General features: G+C 46.2%; 1 protein-coding gene across 2 annotated transcripts in view; it reads left to right on the forward strand.

Annotated features, from left to right (window-relative positions):
* LOC133356666 (sushi, von Willebrand factor type A, EGF and pentraxin domain-containing protein 1-like) overlaps positions 1–20,732 on the forward strand; it is a 77,348-nt gene that overhangs the window by 23,462 nt on the left and 33,154 nt on the right. For both annotated transcript variants that reach the window (XM_061574304.1, XM_061574305.1), the window contains exons 12-20: positions 8,009–8,111; positions 9,705–9,778; positions 12,151–12,247; positions 12,464–12,540; positions 15,254–15,350; positions 16,194–16,273; positions 17,199–17,372; positions 17,763–17,966; positions 19,612–19,708. In XM_061574304.1, the coding sequence (XP_061430288.1) occupies positions 8,009–8,111; positions 9,705–9,778; positions 12,151–12,247; positions 12,464–12,540; positions 15,254–15,350; positions 16,194–16,273; positions 17,199–17,372; positions 17,763–17,966; positions 19,612–19,708 (1,003 nt within the window). The remainder of the gene's footprint in view (positions 1–8,008; positions 8,112–9,704; positions 9,779–12,150; positions 12,248–12,463; positions 12,541–15,253; positions 15,351–16,193; positions 16,274–17,198; positions 17,373–17,762; positions 17,967–19,611; positions 19,709–20,732) is intronic.

Consider the following 20,732-nt stretch of genomic DNA (forward strand, 5'->3'; position numbering starts at 1 on the left):
ACTCTCTCCGTCTTGCCCAGCGTGGCCTCCTCGTGTTTCACTCCGTCTCAACTCCCCCTTCCCCTTCCGGTTCTCTCCCTAAATCCTCTCCCCCACGTGACCCTAACTCCACCCACTCCCCACGTGACCCAAACTCCGCCCCCCCTCAATCTTTGCTCGCATTACACGACCCCCCCCCCCTAATGAAAACCCAGCCGTCCTCGGCTGCAATAATTACAAGAAAATAATGCGAGCAATATTGGAACCATCTGGCATCACTGGACAACGGAGAATATAAGAACAATAACAAGAACAACAAGAACAACAAGAACAATAACAATCAACGAAAGGAAAGGGATTTGGAACGCGTGCGGGTCGCCGGCCCGTCCCGAATGGGTGGCGGTCTCCCAACGGACCGAGAACGCAACGGGGTCTTAAGATCGACGGGAGTAGAACCGCCCGCCGCTGTTGGAGGCCCGTCAACGCCAAGGTCCCGTTCCCCAGGGAGACCCAAGTCCGGAATCTCTGGCAACCGTGTCTGTGGTGGGGTTGGAATAGCAGCGGGGCCAAGTGGCCCCGTCGCCGTGGTAGGCCCACCCAGAGCAGGATTCGCTACATCCGCCTGCATCACGGCTGGTTCATCTGTAGAAGGCACGACAGGCGCGCTTGCCGAGTCAACAGGCAAGGGCAGAGGTGCGTCGGGCGCAACAGACACCGGCAAGGCAACATCAGGGGATGACGCATCCGTCCGCGGGGCCACGTAGGGCTTCAGCCTAGACGTATGAACGTACCAGCGCCGCGATCTGAACCGAACCCGTGCGGATTGCGGGTTAGGGACTTCAATAAGCTTAACCGGCCCCTGCCATGGTTTGTGAAGCTTAGGGGAGATCCCCGGCCGCACCTGCGGGCAGTGCAGCCATGCCCTGTCCCACACTTGCCAGGGGCATGTACCGGTCGAGCGCCAGGCGCAACGCTCGTTTCGCGCCTGAGTCTTTGCAGTAGCCAACCGGGCCCCCTCCCGTGCCTCGGCGACTCGTCAAACCGTGTCCTGAATGTATTCGGGGAGAGGTTTAACAGGACCCTTCGCCCCCGTACTCAGCTGTACTTCCACCGGCGGCACATTCTCGCGGCCGTACATGAGAAAAAATGGAGAATACCCAGTGGACGCATGAGGCATCATCCGATACGCGGAGAGTACCCCAGGTATATGCAAGTCCCAATCAGCTTGTTTCTCGTCAACCGTGTGACATAGCATGGCCGACAGCGTCCGATTAAGGCGTTCCACCATGCCATCCGTCTGCGGGTGGTAAGGAGACGTACGAACCTTCTTGGTTCCCAGAGCAGCGCACACTTCCGCCAACAATTTGGAAGAAAAATTTCGCCCCTGATCCGTGAGTAGCCTCTCCGGCGCACCTTTGTCCATCACATATCCAAATAGGAAGGCGTCCGTGATAGACGCCGCCGACTGGTCGGGTAAGGGCCAAGCCATCAGCCAGCGGGAAAGATATTCCACCCCGACCAGCAAATATTTATTACCCCTAGCGGATGGCGGGAAAGGTCCCAAAATATCCAGCGCCACCAACTCGTTGATACGAAACACTTGTATAGACTGCACCGGCGGCACGTAAGGGTTTTTAGGCGGCTTCCGCCGGGCACACTCAGGACATGCCCGAATGTGTCCGACGACATCTGTCGTCATGCCGTGCCAGAAGTAGTCTCGCTGTAATGTTAACAAAGTCTTCTGCACCCCGAGATGTAATAAAGTGTCGCCGTGCAGAGTCCGAATCAATTCGTACCGTAACGACGACGGTACTACCAGACGTCAGCGGTCATGCAATCCCTCTCTCCACATGAGCAACCCATCCCAGAGAGCGGCCCCCGGCGTCCCACCGGACAGCAATCTCCCCGCTCCCTTCGCAGCCCGACTCCGTAAAGCCCCCAACGAGTCGTCAAGCAATTTTTCGCGAATCCGTACCGAGCGCGGCATGTTCAGAAACCCATCGGCCTGTCCTGGGTACACCGGAGCCCCAGGCACCTCGACAGCTGACACGACAGGCCGAGGGGGTAGCTGAACCGGCGTACACCTATTCGTACCCGACGCGCAAGCGCAAGGGGACCCCTGTGGTAATCTGGAGAGTGCGTCCGCATTCGCGTGATGCGACCCCTTCCGATATTGTATGACGAAGGAAAATTCCTACAGGGTCTCCAACCATCGTGCCAGTTGGCCAGATGGTTGGTCAACCCTCAGGGCATATTGCAGAGCCGCATGGTCCGTGCGCACAATAAATGACTGGCCGTAAAGATACGGCCGATATTGGCGGAGAAAATAGACAATAGCCAATAATTCGCGGCGAGTGACGCAGTAGCGGGTTTCCGCCGGGGACAGTACACGGCTACCGTAGGCTACCACGCGCTCCACGCCGCCCTTGGACTGTGACAGAATGGTCCCAATCCCAGTGTCACTAGCGTCCGTATCCAGAATAAAAGGTCGATCAAAATCCGGATAGTCCAATGTCGGCGCCGGCGCCAACCGATCGCGTAGGCCCTGAAACGCCGCTTCCTCCGGCGGACCCCAACTAAACCTCCGACCCTTACCCGTAAGGAGGTGCAAGGGCCTAGCGATCATAGCAAAGTTCGGGACGAACCTGCGATAGTATGAGACGAACCCCAAGAAGCGACGTACGTCCCCAACCGAGGCCGGGGTTGGCCAGTTGCGGACGCATGCCGTCTTCTCCAGGTCCGTGGCCACCCCGTCCGCACTGACTATGTGTCCCAAATAACGCACGGACCGTTGCAGTAGGTGACACTTTTTCAGTTTGAATTTTAAATTTGCGGAGCGCATCCTAGCAAAAACCGTCTCCAATCTCTGCAAATGTTCATCAAATGTGCGGCTAAAGACGATGACATCGTCTAAATAAATCAAACATGTCTCCCACTGCAGACCCGTTAACACCAGCTCCATCAACTGCTTAAAAGTGGCGGGAGCCGCATTCAAGCCCATCGGAAGGCAATTAAACTGAAACAGTCCCTGCGGCGTGCGAAAAGCCGTCTTTTCCCTCGAGGACTCGTCAAGGGGAAGCTGTCAGAATCCCGAAGAGAGATCCAATGTTGAAAAAAACTTCGCCCCAGACAAGGCATCGAGGGAATCATCCATACGCGGAAGTGGGTACGCGTCTGCGACGGACACCTTATTCAATTTCCGAAAATCGACGCAAAATTGCAGTTTCCCATCCTTCTTCTTCACAAGGACTACCGGTGCGCCCCATAGACTGTTAGACGGGGATATAATGTCAGCGGCTAGCATGTCCTCCACTGCCCCGCGAACCTGATCCCGCTCCGTCGGGCTCAACCGATGCGAGTTCAACCGAATCGGAGCGGCATCCCCCATATCAATGTGGTGGGAAAGCAGGGAGGTGCGTCCCAAGTCAAAATCATCCGAGCTGAACACGTCGGAATAATTTAGCAACAGCGCGCAAAGCGCGGACCGTTGCTCTCTGGTCAGGGATGAATTCTCCCCGCATAACTCGGCAACCCAACGGTCATCCTGCCCCGTTGGCCCCGAAACCCCCCCTACCATGTCCCGGCGGACCCGGTTGTCATGGGTCGTGAACGCGATCGTGGCGTGAGCCACAACCGTTCCGGCCGGGACACTGACATTCTCAGCACTCCCATTTAGCACCTGTAAGAACGGGGGCTGGCCCGGCCGGACAATTGTTTGTGCCCCAACCAGCGCCGAGCCGCCCGTTATAGCCGTGGACAGCGATAACAGAACCCCCGCCGCTCCCTCAACGCCAGGTACTGGCTTCCGATATCTCAACGGGATAAGCATCTGCGAACCAGGTGGAATGACAACAGATACCTCGGACAGCGCCTGCACCTGGCAAACAGGGGCAGGCCGGCCCCATGGCGACGGTAGGATCGATATTTTGCGCCCCCCTGGTAATTCAATGCAGTTTTGATCAATCCTTATTTGAATGGGCATTTTTGCCAGGAAATCAGTCCCCAACAAACAGGGTACCGTGAGGGACCTAGAGATCAACACGGTCCCTGAAGCCGACACCCCCCCCAATGGATATGTTGGCGTCCACCTGGCCCACAATGCCCATACTTCCCCCGTTCGCCGCTATGCATGAATCATAAACCGCTCGCACTCTCCCTGGCGGAATGCCCAAAAGATGGAAAATGACATCCGAAATAATGGTCGCGGACGCACCGGAGTCCACCAAAATACGCACCTCGACCCCCTGAATGGAACCCGGTACCGTGGACGACCCCGTAGCGGCCGCAACTACCCTCCGTGCCAATCGGCGCCATTGCGTCAGCGAGCGACACGGGTCAACCGGAGGCACCTTGTTGTTAACGACACACGGACCGCGCGGCGATGGTGATGCATGAGGTGACAGGCCTTGCTGGGTGTCTGGTGCGCACCGACTTGCCTGTCCTGGTGGGTCTTTTCGCGCGACGTCCGTGGTCGAGGCCTCCTGCTGGGGCGGCCCCGGGATGCGAGCCCAACAGTCCCTGGCGAAGTGGCCCTTACGGCCGCAGCGGAAACACTCCACGTCGTTCCGACGCGCGGCACCCCCCGTCCCGACGCTCCCGCGCCGACGGCCCGGACCTCGGCCCCGTCCCCCCCCCCGAGCAGGCCACTGGGCGGAGGCGGCCGTCAACTCCTGCGGACCCTTGTCGTCAGGAACGTAGATCGCCTTCGTAGGATCCCACCCCGTAGCACCGCCTTCAACGACGGGCCCCCCCGTCCAAGCTGACACCTGCTTCCAGCGTCGGAGATTAAATTGAGCGTCCAAGCACTTAGCCACAGCACGGGATGTCAATTTATCATGGCTGCACACCGGCATGGGGATCCCCAGGTCTCTAGATAATTCGAGCATTTTGCCCAACACGAGGGGCTCCAACAAATCGGGCTCCGTCTCGGGTTATGCTGCCATCGCCAGTTCCAAAACTGCGCCTCTGAAGGCCACCGGCGATTCATCAGGCGCCCGTTGGCGCTGAACAAATCTCCGATGGGCGTCGTCCGGAGGCTCGTACGCATCCGCCATCTCCTCGAAGACACCCTGCAGCATCTTCTTCTTGTCGGCCTTGATGGAGCGGAAGAACCGGACGGACTTGTCGTCGAGAAGTGTTGGTAAGACTTCCAGGGCCTCCGCGTCTGTCCATTTGGTGGAGCGTACGGCCGCTTGAAAACAGCAGGCGAATGCGCTCCAATCGCCGCCGATTGAGAATTCTTTGACCGTTGTTAAATGACGGCTGCGGGTTCTTGCTCCTCCGTCCTCCTCTGATGGTGACACGCGTGGCAGCGACAAGATTGCGTCGCTCCGCAACGTGTGCAAGATGGCGGCTTCCCGCGGCGGAGGGCGCAAGATGGCGGCTTCCCGCCGTTCTTCCTCGGCCACGCCCAAGATGGCGTCTTCGTGCCGCGTGGTCGAGAGGGCTGATGGCGACGGCAAGGCCCCGGCCCGTTGTTCCTCGCCGGGCCTCCCCGAAGTCGTCGCCGGCGTCACGAGGACGCACAATTTCACCAACACCGTCTTCAGCGCCTCCAGTTGCGCCGCCACCTGTCGCCATCCGTCGTCAGCGTCCAGTCGCGCGGATGGGCCCACCGAGGCGGCCACGTCCTGCACGACTGGAACCCCGCTCGTCCCCACCCCGCTTTCTTCCTCCATCGTGGGTAGCGCCACCGCTGGAGGGAGGTCGTCGTCGGAAGATGTTGCCGAAGATGGTGCAGGGACGGTCTTCCTCCTGAGCTGTTTTGACATGCCGTTTCACTTCTGACACCAATGTAATAAAAGACTCTCTCTCAGATGTCGATCTCCGTTGTCCTTTATTGGGTTCGTAGAATCTCGATACCACGGCGTCTCGCTCAGGCCCGCGTCCCGCTCGGCGACCTCTCCACAGCCCTCGGCTGCTCCGTTATGCAGTCTCCCTGCTGCTTCAATATGCAGTCTCCCTGCTGCTCCATCAGGCAATCCTTGCAGCCACACCGCTGCCCCACTATCTAGCATCACTGCTGCCCCTTACACAGCTAGCCTCTCACTGCCCCATTAGCTCTCTTCGTCTGACACCGATGGCTGTCGGTGTCGACGTCTCCCACCGCGTGGCGACCGGGCCACTCTCTCCGTCTTGCCCAGCGTGGCCTCGTGTTTCACTCCGTCTCAACTCCCCCTTCCCCTTCCGGTTCTCTCCCTAAATCCTCTCCCCCACGTGACCCTAACTCTACCCACTCCCCACGTGACCCAGACTCCGCCCCCCCTCAATCCTTGCTCGCATTATACAAGTATGGATGACTGCCCGTTGCTCTTAAGTTCTTTGCCAGAATTATGGATCAGAAAAAAAATCAGAAATCAATACTTTTTGTCAAAAATATATCGTCGCATTTGCTCTGCTTAAATACTTGTCTTCTTTACATTCGCCTTAATCCTTCATTTAGTCATCATTTGTGTAGACCACAAGTACTACAATGTATCCTCTCGTGCTCAGTCCAATGTTGCATAATCCGATGGTCAATTACATCTTTTTAAATCCTGGATCGGATAGGATTTGCTCAAAATTGGATTATTTTATATGATCCCGGCTACGTGATCATTCAAAACAGGTGACAGAAGTGAATGAGCGGTAAAGTTAGAACCCCCCACCCTTTTTCCCCCCTCCCCTCCCCCCAACTCTTCTCCTGCTCCCTCTACTCCCTACTGAACCCTTTCCCATTCCAATGATGTACCTATACATCATCGTGAACGTCATCGAAATGGAATCGGAAGTAAAAGGTCATGCGGGAGGGGGTGTGGCACAGTTTGGCACCAGCTATTGTAGAATGCGGACGTGTCACTACAGTGGTCTGCGGTGAGTACAATTTCTTTAAAAACAGCGGTTCTACACCTCTAACTGAAGTTTACGATAACCGCTTGCGCATTCCGGGATTCAGCGGTGAACGGGACCCACCCTGCAACTAGCAGATGTCTCGAAACGGGAAAGGGTTAACATATTCTTCCCTCACCTTCCTCCGTCCCACATAAAAGTACACATACCCTGCTCGTGGTCTCCACTCGGTGGGTCAGCGAGCCAAATCTCCCCCCTCCTCTAAACTTTCCTCACGTCGTGGTTTGTGCTCTGTACCAGACCCTTACTGAAATATAAAAAAAGAAAAAAAAATGAAAGTGTTGTCAAGTAGAAAAAATTCTCCTCCAGTTCCTGATTAGCATGGATAAAATGCTCGCAGTGATGCATCATTTTTGTGGGACGTTTAAAACTGGTAAGTCTGATTTGGCCACTTGCCGTATGCAATAAAGTACAGTAATGAGCCACATCTGGTCTCTGGGCTGTAGGTTCCCTTTTATTAGTTTAAGGTATGCTTGGGTAAGCTCATACTATGCCACAATGAAATCTATTGCAAATGCAGGGCTGCACCACTACCTTTTACCTCAGGAAAGTGACTCAAAAGGCCCAATTTAAAGAGACCGCTTGGATGGGAAACAATCGCCTTTTCACACTTCTACCCGTTACATGTTTTCGTGTTACCTTTAACACAACTATTATCGCCATCTAGGCAAAATGGACATCGTTAATATGACCAGTTAAAGCTAAACGGCAAGAAAAATGCCCTTTTAAGGGCCAGAAACCAATACTAATTTGGCATTTAGTTCCTGAACATTGCCAAGGGGCGACATGTCCCCTTCGGAACTGGATTGGCTTGGTGAGGCTGCTGTGGGAATCCAGGTTAATTCCAGTTTGCCAGTTTGGTAACCGGACTGACTCGCTTCATAGCGATCACGGATAGAGGCATATGAGACATGAAGAGATAGTCAAATAGAGGAAGAACACTCAAGGAATGGCCATATAAAAGAGACACGTAGACAAAAGCACGGATAATTTTTTTTAAATTCTATTGTGCGGTCATGTAGGTTCCAAAGAACACAGGATGAGATGTTACTATACAGGCATTAAATGCCATCAATTTTATGACGGTGTAGACAAAGTTTACAAACTGTTGAAAGCCATAATCTTTCTGCTTTATTTACAGAGGTCAATTGTGGACGGCCAGAAATTACCAATGGTATATGCAGTGGTCAACACCCTTCTCATTTTGCTCATGATAAAAGCGTCTCATGCCAATGCAATACTGGGTGAGTTGTTTTCTTATTATAACATTCACTGCAATGAATGTCCATGAAGCTCAGATGGTGGAAAAATACTTACTTTACATACGCCTTCATGCCATCCATCTAGACCATCTTGTGGATTTAAACTTTTATTGCAACGTGGTTATGAGACCTGCGGAGTTAATCCATTGATATTTCAAGATTAATAATTATCATTCTGTGAGGCTGGTGAGCAGAATGGCAATAAGCACACAAATTGAAGCTGCACATCAAGTTAAAGTCTTTCCCTGCTGTCTGCATCAACATGCAATGGATTGGCGCGGTTTCAGTGATGGTATATGTTCGTAAATCTCATATTGGAGGACTGCCTCTTCTTAAGGGTGTCACGGTGGTGAGATGTTATCTTTCTCGCCAGGTATGCACGAGGTCGTGGGTTTGATCTGGAACCTGATGCCTATATATTTGGACTTTGCATTTTCTCCCCATAATGGTGTGGATTTTTCTCTTGGTTGTCCAGCTTTTCCCTTCACATTTAGAAACATGTGTTTAAATTATTTGGCTGCTATAAATTTCCACATAATACGCCACTTCGTTGAGTTCATTTGTCGCCAGGTGGCTTTTGAAAAAAAGGAAAAAATAGTTTAGTTTAAGTCTTTCCGTGAAGTGGTATTCAATTAATCGACCCCAAAAGAAAATTGTGCCAGGTTAACCCTCAAAGTAAGATTTGAACTCGCAACCGTTTTATTGTGATTATGCTTATGTCCAGTCTAAAAGCACTGCCCATGCGTGTGTATTCTGTGAATTGTCATCCGCAATCCGAAGCCATATCTCCCTTCCCTGTGATGCAACTAGAAAAACTGAAAACTGATTTCATTGCTTCATCTCCAAAGTGGTCATCCTCTCATGTGTTCCCTCCATGGGCTGCCACTAACGTGTTACCATCATCCCTTATAGCCCACGTCCACTTTTATTAACAGTCAATATGATCACACTATGGGAACCTCATTTGCCAGTAAAAATATGATAATTGGTTGTTTACCCTTCTATCTGGCAACAAAACTGACACCTTTTTTTTACATATGATGTCTCCGACTTGCATGCATTCTCTAATCCTTGTTCCTTTTTCTATATTTCAGTGTAATTCCAGGCATAGATCTCTCTATTCATATTTTTGCACTTTTCGGCTTTTATTAAACTACTTGGTCAAAGTCCATGTTTCTAATTCATATGTCGTGACAGATAATATTCACTGATAGAAAGCTAATTTAGACCAATTGGTATTTTGCTTTTTCATTATAAAATATAGCCCTCTTCAGCTATAGGTTATCTGCTGGTTCCATCAACCAACCCCATCTTCCAACCTCAAATATGTGTTTCTGTAGCTTATCTATCTTAACCCGAGATTCCTGCTTGGGCCCCATTATGTGACTGTCCTCACAAGATTATATCACTGCCAGTCCCTAATACATAATTCCCCATTCAGGATCCAGCTCTGTGTTTAAATATTTCAACAAATCTTGTTTTAACAATGTTTTAACTTTCCTTTTGTTAATGCTGTGAAATTATACACTATATGTAAGTTATTACATTGTTTTTCTGACTTTTTTTCTTACAAAGGTATGAATTAACGACCTCCAATAATGCTATTCGTTGCCAAGACGACGGACGTTGGACTTATTTACATTGCGAAGGTAAATAGTTGCAGCTATGTAGAATGAAGTCGCGTAATCGCCTCAGACTGAGTTTGTATAGAGGTGATGGTGAATTTCCAACAGCTGCCCAGTTGTGTTTGTTGGGACTTAATCAAGTTTAGCATTTTCTGTGAAATAGACTTGTTGGACACTAAAATAATTGGCAAATATAAACCACGAAGCTTCAGTCCGAGCCCAAATCTCGATTAGGAAATGTCACTGGCAAGTATTCATGCACCTGAAAATTTACCAGGTGAGAACACTGAGACAGCAGATATCTCTTACAAGGGTGACTTCAACAAATAACAAAACCAAAGGAAGAGATGCAAACAAGGGGGGGTTTGTGAATTCCAGAGACCAGCTGAGAATGAAGAACATCGAGTCATGAGGAAATCTCAGCCATTCTCACAGAGCACATCAAATTCCGATCCACCAAAAATTCTCCCGACCTCCATTTTTTTTTACAATGTTTTATTGAGGTACGCACACAAGTCCGGTACAACGTGTTGGGGGTTTCTGGGAAGGGGGGACAGCAAAACCGCGAGAGGAAGGGGAGCTTGCCAGTGTTTGCACAAGTCTAGGCATTGGGAAAAATCTCCTACTTCCGTTAATTTCATCAGTTATTTATCCAGAATAGCCTCACTGAGTCTAAACAAATTTCAGGAAGGCCTAGTTATAGCTCATTTCGCGCTTGATGCAGAGGGTGATGGTTCATATCCAGTGACCGCACTGATTAATACTGTGGGTGTATTACTTGTAAAATACCCGCTTTAAAGTGGATGCTACAGATCTCGTGACATGATTCGCAAGAGTTGGCCATTGTGTGCCGGTGTCATGGTCCAAATGTTGCCAAATAAAAACATCCGCAAACTACTCGATTAGGATTACACGTTAAAACTAAACAAAAAAACGAAAACCGACTAAATCTGGTCTTTTTTTAATGGTACCCCACCCAGTAGGACGTGCCAAAGGAGACAATCTGGGCTCGTATGCTACAAAATCTTCTCTCCCCCCCCCCCTCAGAAAAACCCAATTAAAATTTCTCCATAGCTATTAACTAACCATATAACGACCCAAATTCGACAGAACACCCTCCCCCAACTGCCCACGATGCCCTGGACACTCCTCAAACTATAACATTCCTTTTGGGAATATCCAGACATTAACACTTTTTTTCAAATGATCACTTGCTACTTTAATTACATTCACAAAACAAGCATCTCACCCTCACCAGAAATGTCCCTGTTGAGGTTGAAACATCAATGCCTTTCCAGGGAGCCAAATACATTATTCAAAATTTTCAATGTTATGGCAAAACGCACCATTATAGCAAACTGAAAAGACCATGCTCCCCCAACACTGCAGGAATGGGTCGATACATTGTCAAAAATTGCCGCTCTAGAGCATCTAATTGCAAAACTAACAGGTCAGGGAGGAGCTTCCCACCAAATATGGAACCCCTTCACTACCTCTCCTCCAGTGGACATTGATGCTTAAAGGGCATTCATTAGAGCATTTAGGCACTCCCCCCTTCCCCCCCCCCTTTTATTCTATTCCTACAGGGGTATCTGAGCTTAGGGAGACACCAGGGTTGTAGAGTTTATTGAAACATATGGTTTATACAGGTTTCCATTGTACTGTACTCCGTAATTTGTTTGTGCTGGTGTCAACCCTCTTTCATAGCCTCTGCATGTACCTGATTTTTTTTGTTAATAACATACTTTTTAAGAAAGAACAACTGAACAAAAACAATAATTGCCTCCAACTGGTAGCCTAATGCCCGTTTGCAGGCCATGTGCTGAGTCATATAGTGCCCACAGGGACACCTACCATTGGCGGTGCCCTTTTAAATGAGTTGAGATGAGATATAATGTAAAGTGCTCTGAGATACGCCAGAGTATATATTCGTTGGTATCTCTATATTCAAAACAAATCATTAGGTGGGAAACAGTCCGCCTTGGTAGAGATTGCTTCTATGGTCTTGACTTTTCTCCAATCCTAGAAAAGTTAATAAAATTGATCGATTCTGAATCCACATTAGATCTGTCTACTGCCTATGGATGGGTATTTTCACGATTTTCATTGTATCAGAATTAAGGAGGGTATTTTTTATGACAACATGTTCTTGGAGTGTATTATTCAGGAAGACTTTGGAAAAAGTGAAGTATATTTGTGTTCAGTTTCCTTTTGCATTTACATATATAACAAGTTCATGTTATAAATCCAACATTTGGCATTTAAAAGGTAGTTTAAGTTTCGTCTTATCAAGCAATTACAGGGATCCAGTGCTTGATATAAAATAACAATGCTGATGCTACAAATAATGTGACGTTGACCACCATAGGCTCATGTTCTCTTAATTGTTTTTTCAGTGGTGACATGCAACTACCCAAATGAAATTAGCAATCTAATATATAAGGCTCCGTCGAACATATTTGGAGAAACTATCACCTTTACCTGCAGGAGTGGGTGAGCATTAAATTAACAAATTGATATGAATAAATTGTGTATTTTACGTGTAGAAAATAAATTGAAGGCATGTTTTGACACCATCTGGGAAAGTACCAACACCTGATAATGTAGATGTCTTGCAGTGCTGTATTAAGTTTTTCACTTAAATGATTTTGTATTCTAATTACCCCTCATGAGATGAGCAATGCTTAAACAGAATTCTTCTTGTTAAAGTTACGAGTTGGAGGGATTTGCGAGTGCTGTCTGTCAAGCCAATAAGCAGTGGTCTCATCCCGCTCCAAAATGTATACGTAAGTGATGCACATTGTTGGTTTCTGCCATTAGCACTATTGATATGTTACACGTGTTATCCCTTTTGCAATACAATCTTCAAATGTGATAGCACCTGGTCTAAATCACTGCAATGTGAATCGCGCACATCACTAAACCAGCCAGACCATTTTCGGCATCTTCTTAGTAACATTAATGTACAACCATTTGTTAATCCAGTTCTGGATGAAGGCCTCCTCCCATCGAAGATTTGTTTGACCATACTTCATCACACTGGTCATTGAGGGTTGCTGAAGATGGTTTTCAGGACTGGTTCATATATCACTAATCGATGTTGTCAGAATATATTGAGCTCCAGGTAATGGCCTATAAAAGCCTTTGTGTTAAGTCATTTTATTCACGTGAAAAATATTACCTATTTACTCATAGATAGAGTGTAGTTTGTTTTGCAAGCCCCGACTAGCTCAGAGATGAGTGCCCCATTGACCGCTTGAGAAGACACTTTTATTTGACCTAATGTGGACTCTGCACCCAAGGGGGTGAGTGTTGTTGGCCGAATTATGCATAACCACCTTTGACTCTCTAGAGTACGTGTCAACCACACCGAAGTACAGTCGTTTAAAATTAAGGCTGAGTTGACCGGGTTCGTATAATTCCTACTGTATATGGACAGGTATTATACTTGGTTCTCCCAGTGAACTAGCCAGTACAACGCTGCTCTCCATAGTTAGTGAGTTGAGTGCAAGATTAAAAGTAATACTAATTTACGTTTGTAAGCCAAAATTAACCTGGAGATCCCAATGCATAAATACCCTCTCCCTCCTTTTGATTGGATAGAATTCACCGGCTCCGATTCGATTGGCTTATTCCCATTTTCATGCTCATATTCATTTACTCATGCTTATTGTCATGTCCATATTCATATTCTTCTTACCTCTATAAGTCATTTTTGTCTGTCTCTCTGTCTTCTGTGTGTCTGTGTGTGGACGCGAATTGCAACGGATTTAACTCAAAAACTGTGGAGTTTATATATTTTTAAATGTACAGAGATATCACGCGATAAGCCCGGTGGTGAGCCAGTGCTATTCGTATTTTACATCTGTCATCTTTAAAGTAGTTACATCAACAATTTTTTCCTTTCATAAGCACAGGGTGGCGCCAGAGCACGCATCTGCGCATGCGCGAAACGCCGACCCGTGGTTACCCCTTGCAACGCACACACGCGATCGGTGGGGGGAGGGGGGAATTATCATTCGCGTTAGAAATGCAAAAAAATACACAACGCTGAGGTAAATTATTAAAAGTGTGATGTCCTCCCCTCCACTACCCCAATGTGTGGACTTACTACTATAGGGTCGGTAGATACTATTACTATAGCCCTTAGATACTATTACTGTAGAGTGGGCGGGGGGATGGTGGGTGGGGTAACAGCCCAGCCCCAGCCTGCAAACGTGCCACCTCGGCCAGCTGGGCAATCTAGGCGAGGCCGGGGGCTCTGCACGGGACTAGTCCTCACCACTACACTCTGTGAAGTTAGTACTATTATAGAGTCGATACATACTATAAAAGAGTCGGTATATACGACGATAGAGTGGGTAGATACTACTGTAGAGTAGGTAGATACTACTGTAAAGTTTGTAGTTACTGCTACTGTAGAGCGGGCGGTGGCGGGGGGTATAGCAGCCCAGCCCCACTTTCTATAACTTTTTGGACTTCTGCAAGCCTCTTATAATTTTGTTGATGGACAAATGGACAGACAAACCGCACGCCGGGCTTTCACAATAGCTTAGTATTTGTGTACGTATATGTTATCGTTTGAGAGAAGTTTTGAAATATATTTTTCCCCCAGGCAATGCCGGGTACTTCCCGCTAGTATGTTATAAAGGTCGACCGTATCTGAGGACCCGTGTTACAGTTCCATAGATTTGGAGCTGTACTGGCAAAAGCCCAATCGCCCCAGGAAATGAGACTTAACCTCGGAGTACTTAGAAGGTGATCGGATGATCTCAGGGACCTCATTGGATTGTAAACCCGGCTCAGTTTCTGCAAACCCATTGTGAGAGCCTTGTAGGTCAGCAGCGGGTCTTGTAATCCACTCGATACTTGACTGCTAGCCAGTGCAAAGACAAGAGAGCAGGTGTGTGATGTGCTCGTGAAACCATGTGTGTCTAAAGACTATTGCAGCTGCATTCTGAAGGAGCTGGAGTCTACCCAGTACCTTATCCAGAATCCAGAACAGTAACGTGTTGCAGTAATCAAGTGGGGAGAACACAAAAGCATGGAACAGTCTCTAAATCATTTGGTGACGGGAATCAACTCAGCCGGGAAATAATTCTAAGGTGGAAGAACAAGGTTCTAACCACCCAAGTTACATGTGATTAAATCTTAATTTTAGAACTTTCGTGACTGCAGGAATTATACCTGATGATGATTGCTTGTGTTGCAATCGAAACGTCGTATGCTATTATTTAATTTAATTTGTTATTTTATCTTTAGACGTGACTTAACCGAAAGAACCAAATAATTACATGTGATTACACAAGGTGTCCAATATGAACACACACACACACTGGGTACGGATCAAGGATAATTAATACTGTTGCCTGATCACTGATCCAGCGATGCAGAAATCCTATTTTCACATTAACCTTAATTATGCCCAGCACATATATCACTGTTTTAGCTGACATGTTAAACATAACTGTGGTATGTGTCTGTCTGTGTATTTTTCAGAAAAAAAGTGCAAAAAGATAACACTTTCAGAAAATTTGAAAATTGACGATACCAACGTTAACGTTGGCAGTCAAGTCAATTTTTATTGTGATGAAGGGTAAGATTATATGACTGTTACATCCATTGTCAAAAGGCATTCGTTTGTTTTAATTTAGACTTACAAAGCAATGCTCATTTTCAGTGCCGTTTTATATTCAAACCCTAATTTGTATCAGCATGGTGTTTGATGTGTATATGTGTATATACTCTGTTTGATGTGTATATACTCGTTTTTTCTGTCAAGTTACGTAGGTAAAAAATAAAAATTAATAAAAGTAATGATAGAAATAAAATAATAAATCACGACGTTTCGGAGGCAACACAAGTCTCCGTCATCAGGTGGGACGTCACAGTAAGATTTACTGCATCAAGTGAGACAAAAATTCCAAGATACAAGTTCTTAAATACAAGTTAGGAGGGGGGAGGGGCTTATCTGAATGTGGTAGCCAATGAATGGAACGTATTGGGGGGGCGGGGCTAAACGAGAACAACAGGTGCACATGCTAAAAGAGAACAACAGGTGCACATGCTAGAAGAGAACGACTATGCACATGTTGTTTACCCAGTGTTGATTGACAATCCAAATACAAAAAAGGAGAGTACTGTTAAACGCTGGGGATGTCAACACTCTCCATGCTTCTTTGCGCAATTTTGACTTTTGAAAAAAACAACATTTCCATTGACAATGTTTCTGAAGTATATGTTATAGAAGGTAAACACTGATTAAAAAGAGTTTTTTTTAGACATTGATATGCTGCTGTTTATGACCAAAGTCAGCTTTGTGAAAGCACTCCAAGCTGCTTTCCGCTTCTTTTTTGCATCTCTTTCATTCTGTGCCAATGTGTTATGAAAGGGAACTTCACTAACTGATTTGTATCTGTTTTATGTATATGTTTTTCAGATATACCTTAATTGGCAGTAATGAAGCTGAGTGCTTGCCGACGCTAGAATGGTCCATTGAAAAAGCACCCATCTGTAAACGTAAGTATTAAAAAGTGTTAAATAGTTAAACCTCTCTGAGCCAGGCTCTTTTTGGGGGAGAGATTTTCCATTACGGATGGAATCTTCTTCTTTCGTATGGATTAATAGCAGATTAAATATGTAATTTTAGATTTGTTAGCCACTCAATTGTCTGTTCAGAAGCAGAGTGGTCAATGCTTTGGGATTCGTGGCTGCACTCGCAGGCCGCCAAATCTTTTATGCACCATTTGTGCACACTGCTAATTATAAATACATATTACTCAAGTTAATTTAAGAGCATAGAATTGACACCTAATTTAATAACTATGTTTACAATATACTGTAATTATGCATCAAAACCTCTACAGTACAGTTTCATCTGAGTCACCATAAACATGAAGCAGATATTGAAAGCTGAACTGTAGCTGAGGTGGAAAATTGTAAATATTGTATGGTGGACTTACATTATTTATTTGTCAACTAAGTGTGTAACAATGTGTAAATATCAGTACACTAACATAGCACATGGTTGACCAAGATGTCCATGAGCATGAGGTTTCTCTGGATTAATTACATTGTAATTGTAATGTTTATCTTTTCTTTCCCATGGAGATAAGTGGGGTTAACAGGGTAAGTAGGCCCAAGTGTACACGCAAGCTCGGCAGAGTTCTGGTGATGCACTCTATTCATTTCAATATTTTTTCAGAGATTTTTTTGCATCATGATATGTGCATCATGCATTTGACGTGACTCAAATAAACCCGCGATGCCATATTTTAGGGTAAAAAGTTTGCCGGAGAAGTTATACTTTAGTCAAGAAAAATATTATACCCATAACGCAAATTATTTACAAATCCTCTCTTCAGATAATAAGAGGATGTGTGGTTCCTCTGACCTCTGTGATAATTTCTATTGTCGATGTTGTGTTATGTTTTTCTCTTAACAGCGGTGACGTGCGACCAACTTGATATTCAAAATGGAAGTTTTGACGTTTCTCTGCCAGTTCAATTCAACACTTTTATCAGATATAGTTGCAATGAAAATTATGTATTGGTGGGAAACCAAACGATAGAATGCTTACGTACAGGCAAATTGAGTAGCGAAAAACCCTACTGCAAAAGTACGTATTTAAGTAACCATGTTCATGCATTCTAGACCCTCCCACACTTTTCTTCTAAGAGTTTCCTTTACAGCTCTGTTAGTTTTTTTTTAAAAATCATGAAAATCATTATCGAAATATGCAGGCTAATGTTCTCCCAAATAAATATTTATTCACGACAAAGTTCTACTCGCCAGTCAGTACCATTTTTTATGATCCTGGCAGATGCTTGGCCAAGTCAATGCTGACAGACATTTAAACTTGGAATTGTGTCATCATTAGCCCACTGCTCTATTGATAATTAACTCTTCCATTATTTACAATGATGAATGTCATGAATTAAAGGATTGCTTTTGCATAACAGTGTGGGACAGCTGCTAACTCATAAATTATGCATGTGTTTATAAACAGTGGCAGATACGTGTGACAACCCCTCATCAGTAGAGAACGCGGAACCGATTATCCACAATAGAGACTTTAAGGCTGGTGTAACAGTGGAATATAAATGCAAACGTGGCTTTAGTTCGGCCAATGAGGGACCACTGAATACAATCAACTGCCAGAAGAGTCCGGAAGGCCATTTCAAATGGACTGAGCCCACTATAAATTGCACACGTAAGTACGGTATGGTTTTATGCTGAGATGCCTATTTGCGTTCATCACCATTTTCAAGATGCTCCATGAATTACTCCCATATACTGTACCTCTCCCCATTCATCACACTCTACTCAAATCTTTCCTAGCAATTAAGGTATCTTTTCAAACCCCCCAGTTGACAGCTATTAAATTACAGGTTGCTCCTTCTGTTCTGCTGCCCTTGCATTTGGGAACTCAACACAAATACCAGATAACTATTTCCCTGTTCAAATACTAGCTCAAGTGCTTTTTTATTGTATCTGCCTACGACAGCATACTATCCCCCTATTTTCCATCGCTAAGTTTGAGTTTGACGAAGGCTTGGAGCATAGACATGCAAGTATAGAAGTACAGTACTGTACTTTACATGTTATTTTATCAGTACACACTTTGTGTAAGGGTAGTGGTTTCACTGATACACACACTGGTTCTTGGAGGAAACACCTTTATTTAACAACCCCAACAGTGTAACCCCCTAAACGTACAACGTACGTTTAGGGGGTTGTTTATACATCGTGTTAAGAAGACGTACAACGTAGCTAACTAGACCCCAACAGGATCACTCCATAATATACAACACAGTTAACTCTGTACTCTGGTCTACTACCTAACCATACAACGGGACACTACATAGCGGTAACCACCACGGGGTAACTATATTGCCGGACCAGGTCCGTTAGCATACTGCTTGATCCATCACTAACAAGCCCCGAAGCCTGGAGACCGAAGAAACGTAGACGACGAGTTGATTCCCAGAAGACAGCAGTCCAGATCGTTCTCCAGACTCGCCTCTTTTGCTCCTCAGCGTGGCCTGGCTCCGCCCTCGGCCACGCCTCCTTCTGGATCTTCCCAGAAAAACGAGGACCCTACACCACGTGTCCCATTACCTCTTCTGTCTGGTCACGTGCCCTCTGAGGTTCACCCAGACTATTACGTCCTCCCATGCCCCATCTCTGCATTCACCAGAGCCATGTCCCTCATGGACTATCCTTGGTGCTCCAGCACACGCCGCTGACAGAGGGCCATTTACACCCTGTTTTTCCTTGGAACTGCTACTGGCGCCATGCGCCGTAGTGACCCCATTTATGTCACTAAATAAGTGTTCCTTAATTCTACGGTTCTTCTGCCCTCATCCTTATCTCCATTAACCCTCTTGTTGTTCAGATGCATTTCTTGTGGAGAGCGAAACTCTGCTCTTCAACCCCCAGTCTGACGGAGAATGGAATCCCCCATTCTCCCCTACTCCTACTATGTGCTGCTTGTTTATGGCTGACCTTATTACTAACAATGTGCTATGTGGCCATTAAGTCACGTCCAATCTGTGGTGAGTGACGTGCAGTGGTTAGCGCATTCTTAACTACTGCATTCAAACCACCTGAGTTTGATTGCTGTTCCTGCCATGCATCGGTTGCAGTGACATCCAAACAGTTCTCAAGCCCCTCCAAGGTCCCCTCAGGGGTTAAATGAGCACTTAACACGATGTATAAACAACTTTAGGGGGTATTAAGACATCAGGGTGGGATTTTGCCCACACCACACCTCGTGTGCTTAACATGTGCTTTATACCACTTTCCCTTACAGATGATAATTGTAATTGGAGGCTTTATTTGTGTTTCATTCACAGCAATAACATGTGAACCTCCTGAAGTGGTAGATAATGCAAAATTGGTTGGTGACGAGGTCACATTTGGTAAAACAATTACATATGTATGCAAAACAGGGTAAGTAATAATTTTTTTGTTATCACAGCACATAATAGGGTGGGTGTCAGATGAGATTGCTGCATATACAAAAAATACCCGGGTTGCGGAAGACCAAATTTACCGAAATACGACGTTACAGAAATGCTCCCATTAATTATATTTAACAAAAATTAATTATGCAAAATGTTTTGCGTTGGTTATGTAAGCACAAGTAATGCAGTGTGGTGAGATTGCGGCTGAATACCACGGAGCGAGGTGTAAAGCGGGCCTTTCGCCTCCAAGTGAAGCATAAGTCTTCGCTCCGCGGTATCACGTAATTGTTTTCTATGCTTAGAACAATATTTTTTCCCCCATGTTTATATGGCTAGTTTCCTTCATTTGTAATTTATTTCATGACTTATTTATTGTATGTACGTTATTTAACACAATTATAATTCTATTGCTTATGGTCTCAGCTAACAGCAATCGGAAAAATCTAGGCCTAGCCTAATGCACGGTAAGAATATTCTGAAGTGACTGCTTTCTGTTAACAATTAATATTAAAATGTTTCATGGTATTCATAAACAATTGGATACAGTGTATGTTCCATTCGTTTAATTATGGGCAGTGTTAGGGTAGATATTCGATGAAATGAAAGAATCATAGGAAGTGCAGAGCGTATGTACAGCAATACTGTCTCCGCCTCGCTGTGTGCTGCGTTGCACCGCTATCCGAATAGATAACCTCGCATCCAATAAACCTTCAGAGCCAGGGTGAACATCCGACTCCAAACGTAGCTAATGAATTGAACGAGGCAAAACCGATGGAAAAACACAGCACAAACACAGCACATGTCAACACTCAGCAACATCAATACGATAAATGAACACCACAGCATCACAACATCGTCCTAGACAACATGAACTCAACAATAGATCCTGGATGGACCAGGCACCCACACCAGTACTTAACAGCTACACAAGGGAATAAGCCACTGTGCCAAACAAGGGCACATCGCGCAACCACCACACTGCACCCCAAATGCACAGCACCACACATAAC

Source organism: Lethenteron reissneri, chromosome 55 (genome assembly GCF_015708825.2).
Source record: "Lethenteron reissneri isolate LAM-NWPU_2019-01 chromosome 55, ASM1570882v1, whole genome shotgun sequence".
Lineage (NCBI taxonomy): Eukaryota > Metazoa > Chordata > Hyperoartia > Petromyzontiformes > Petromyzontidae > Lethenteron > Lethenteron reissneri.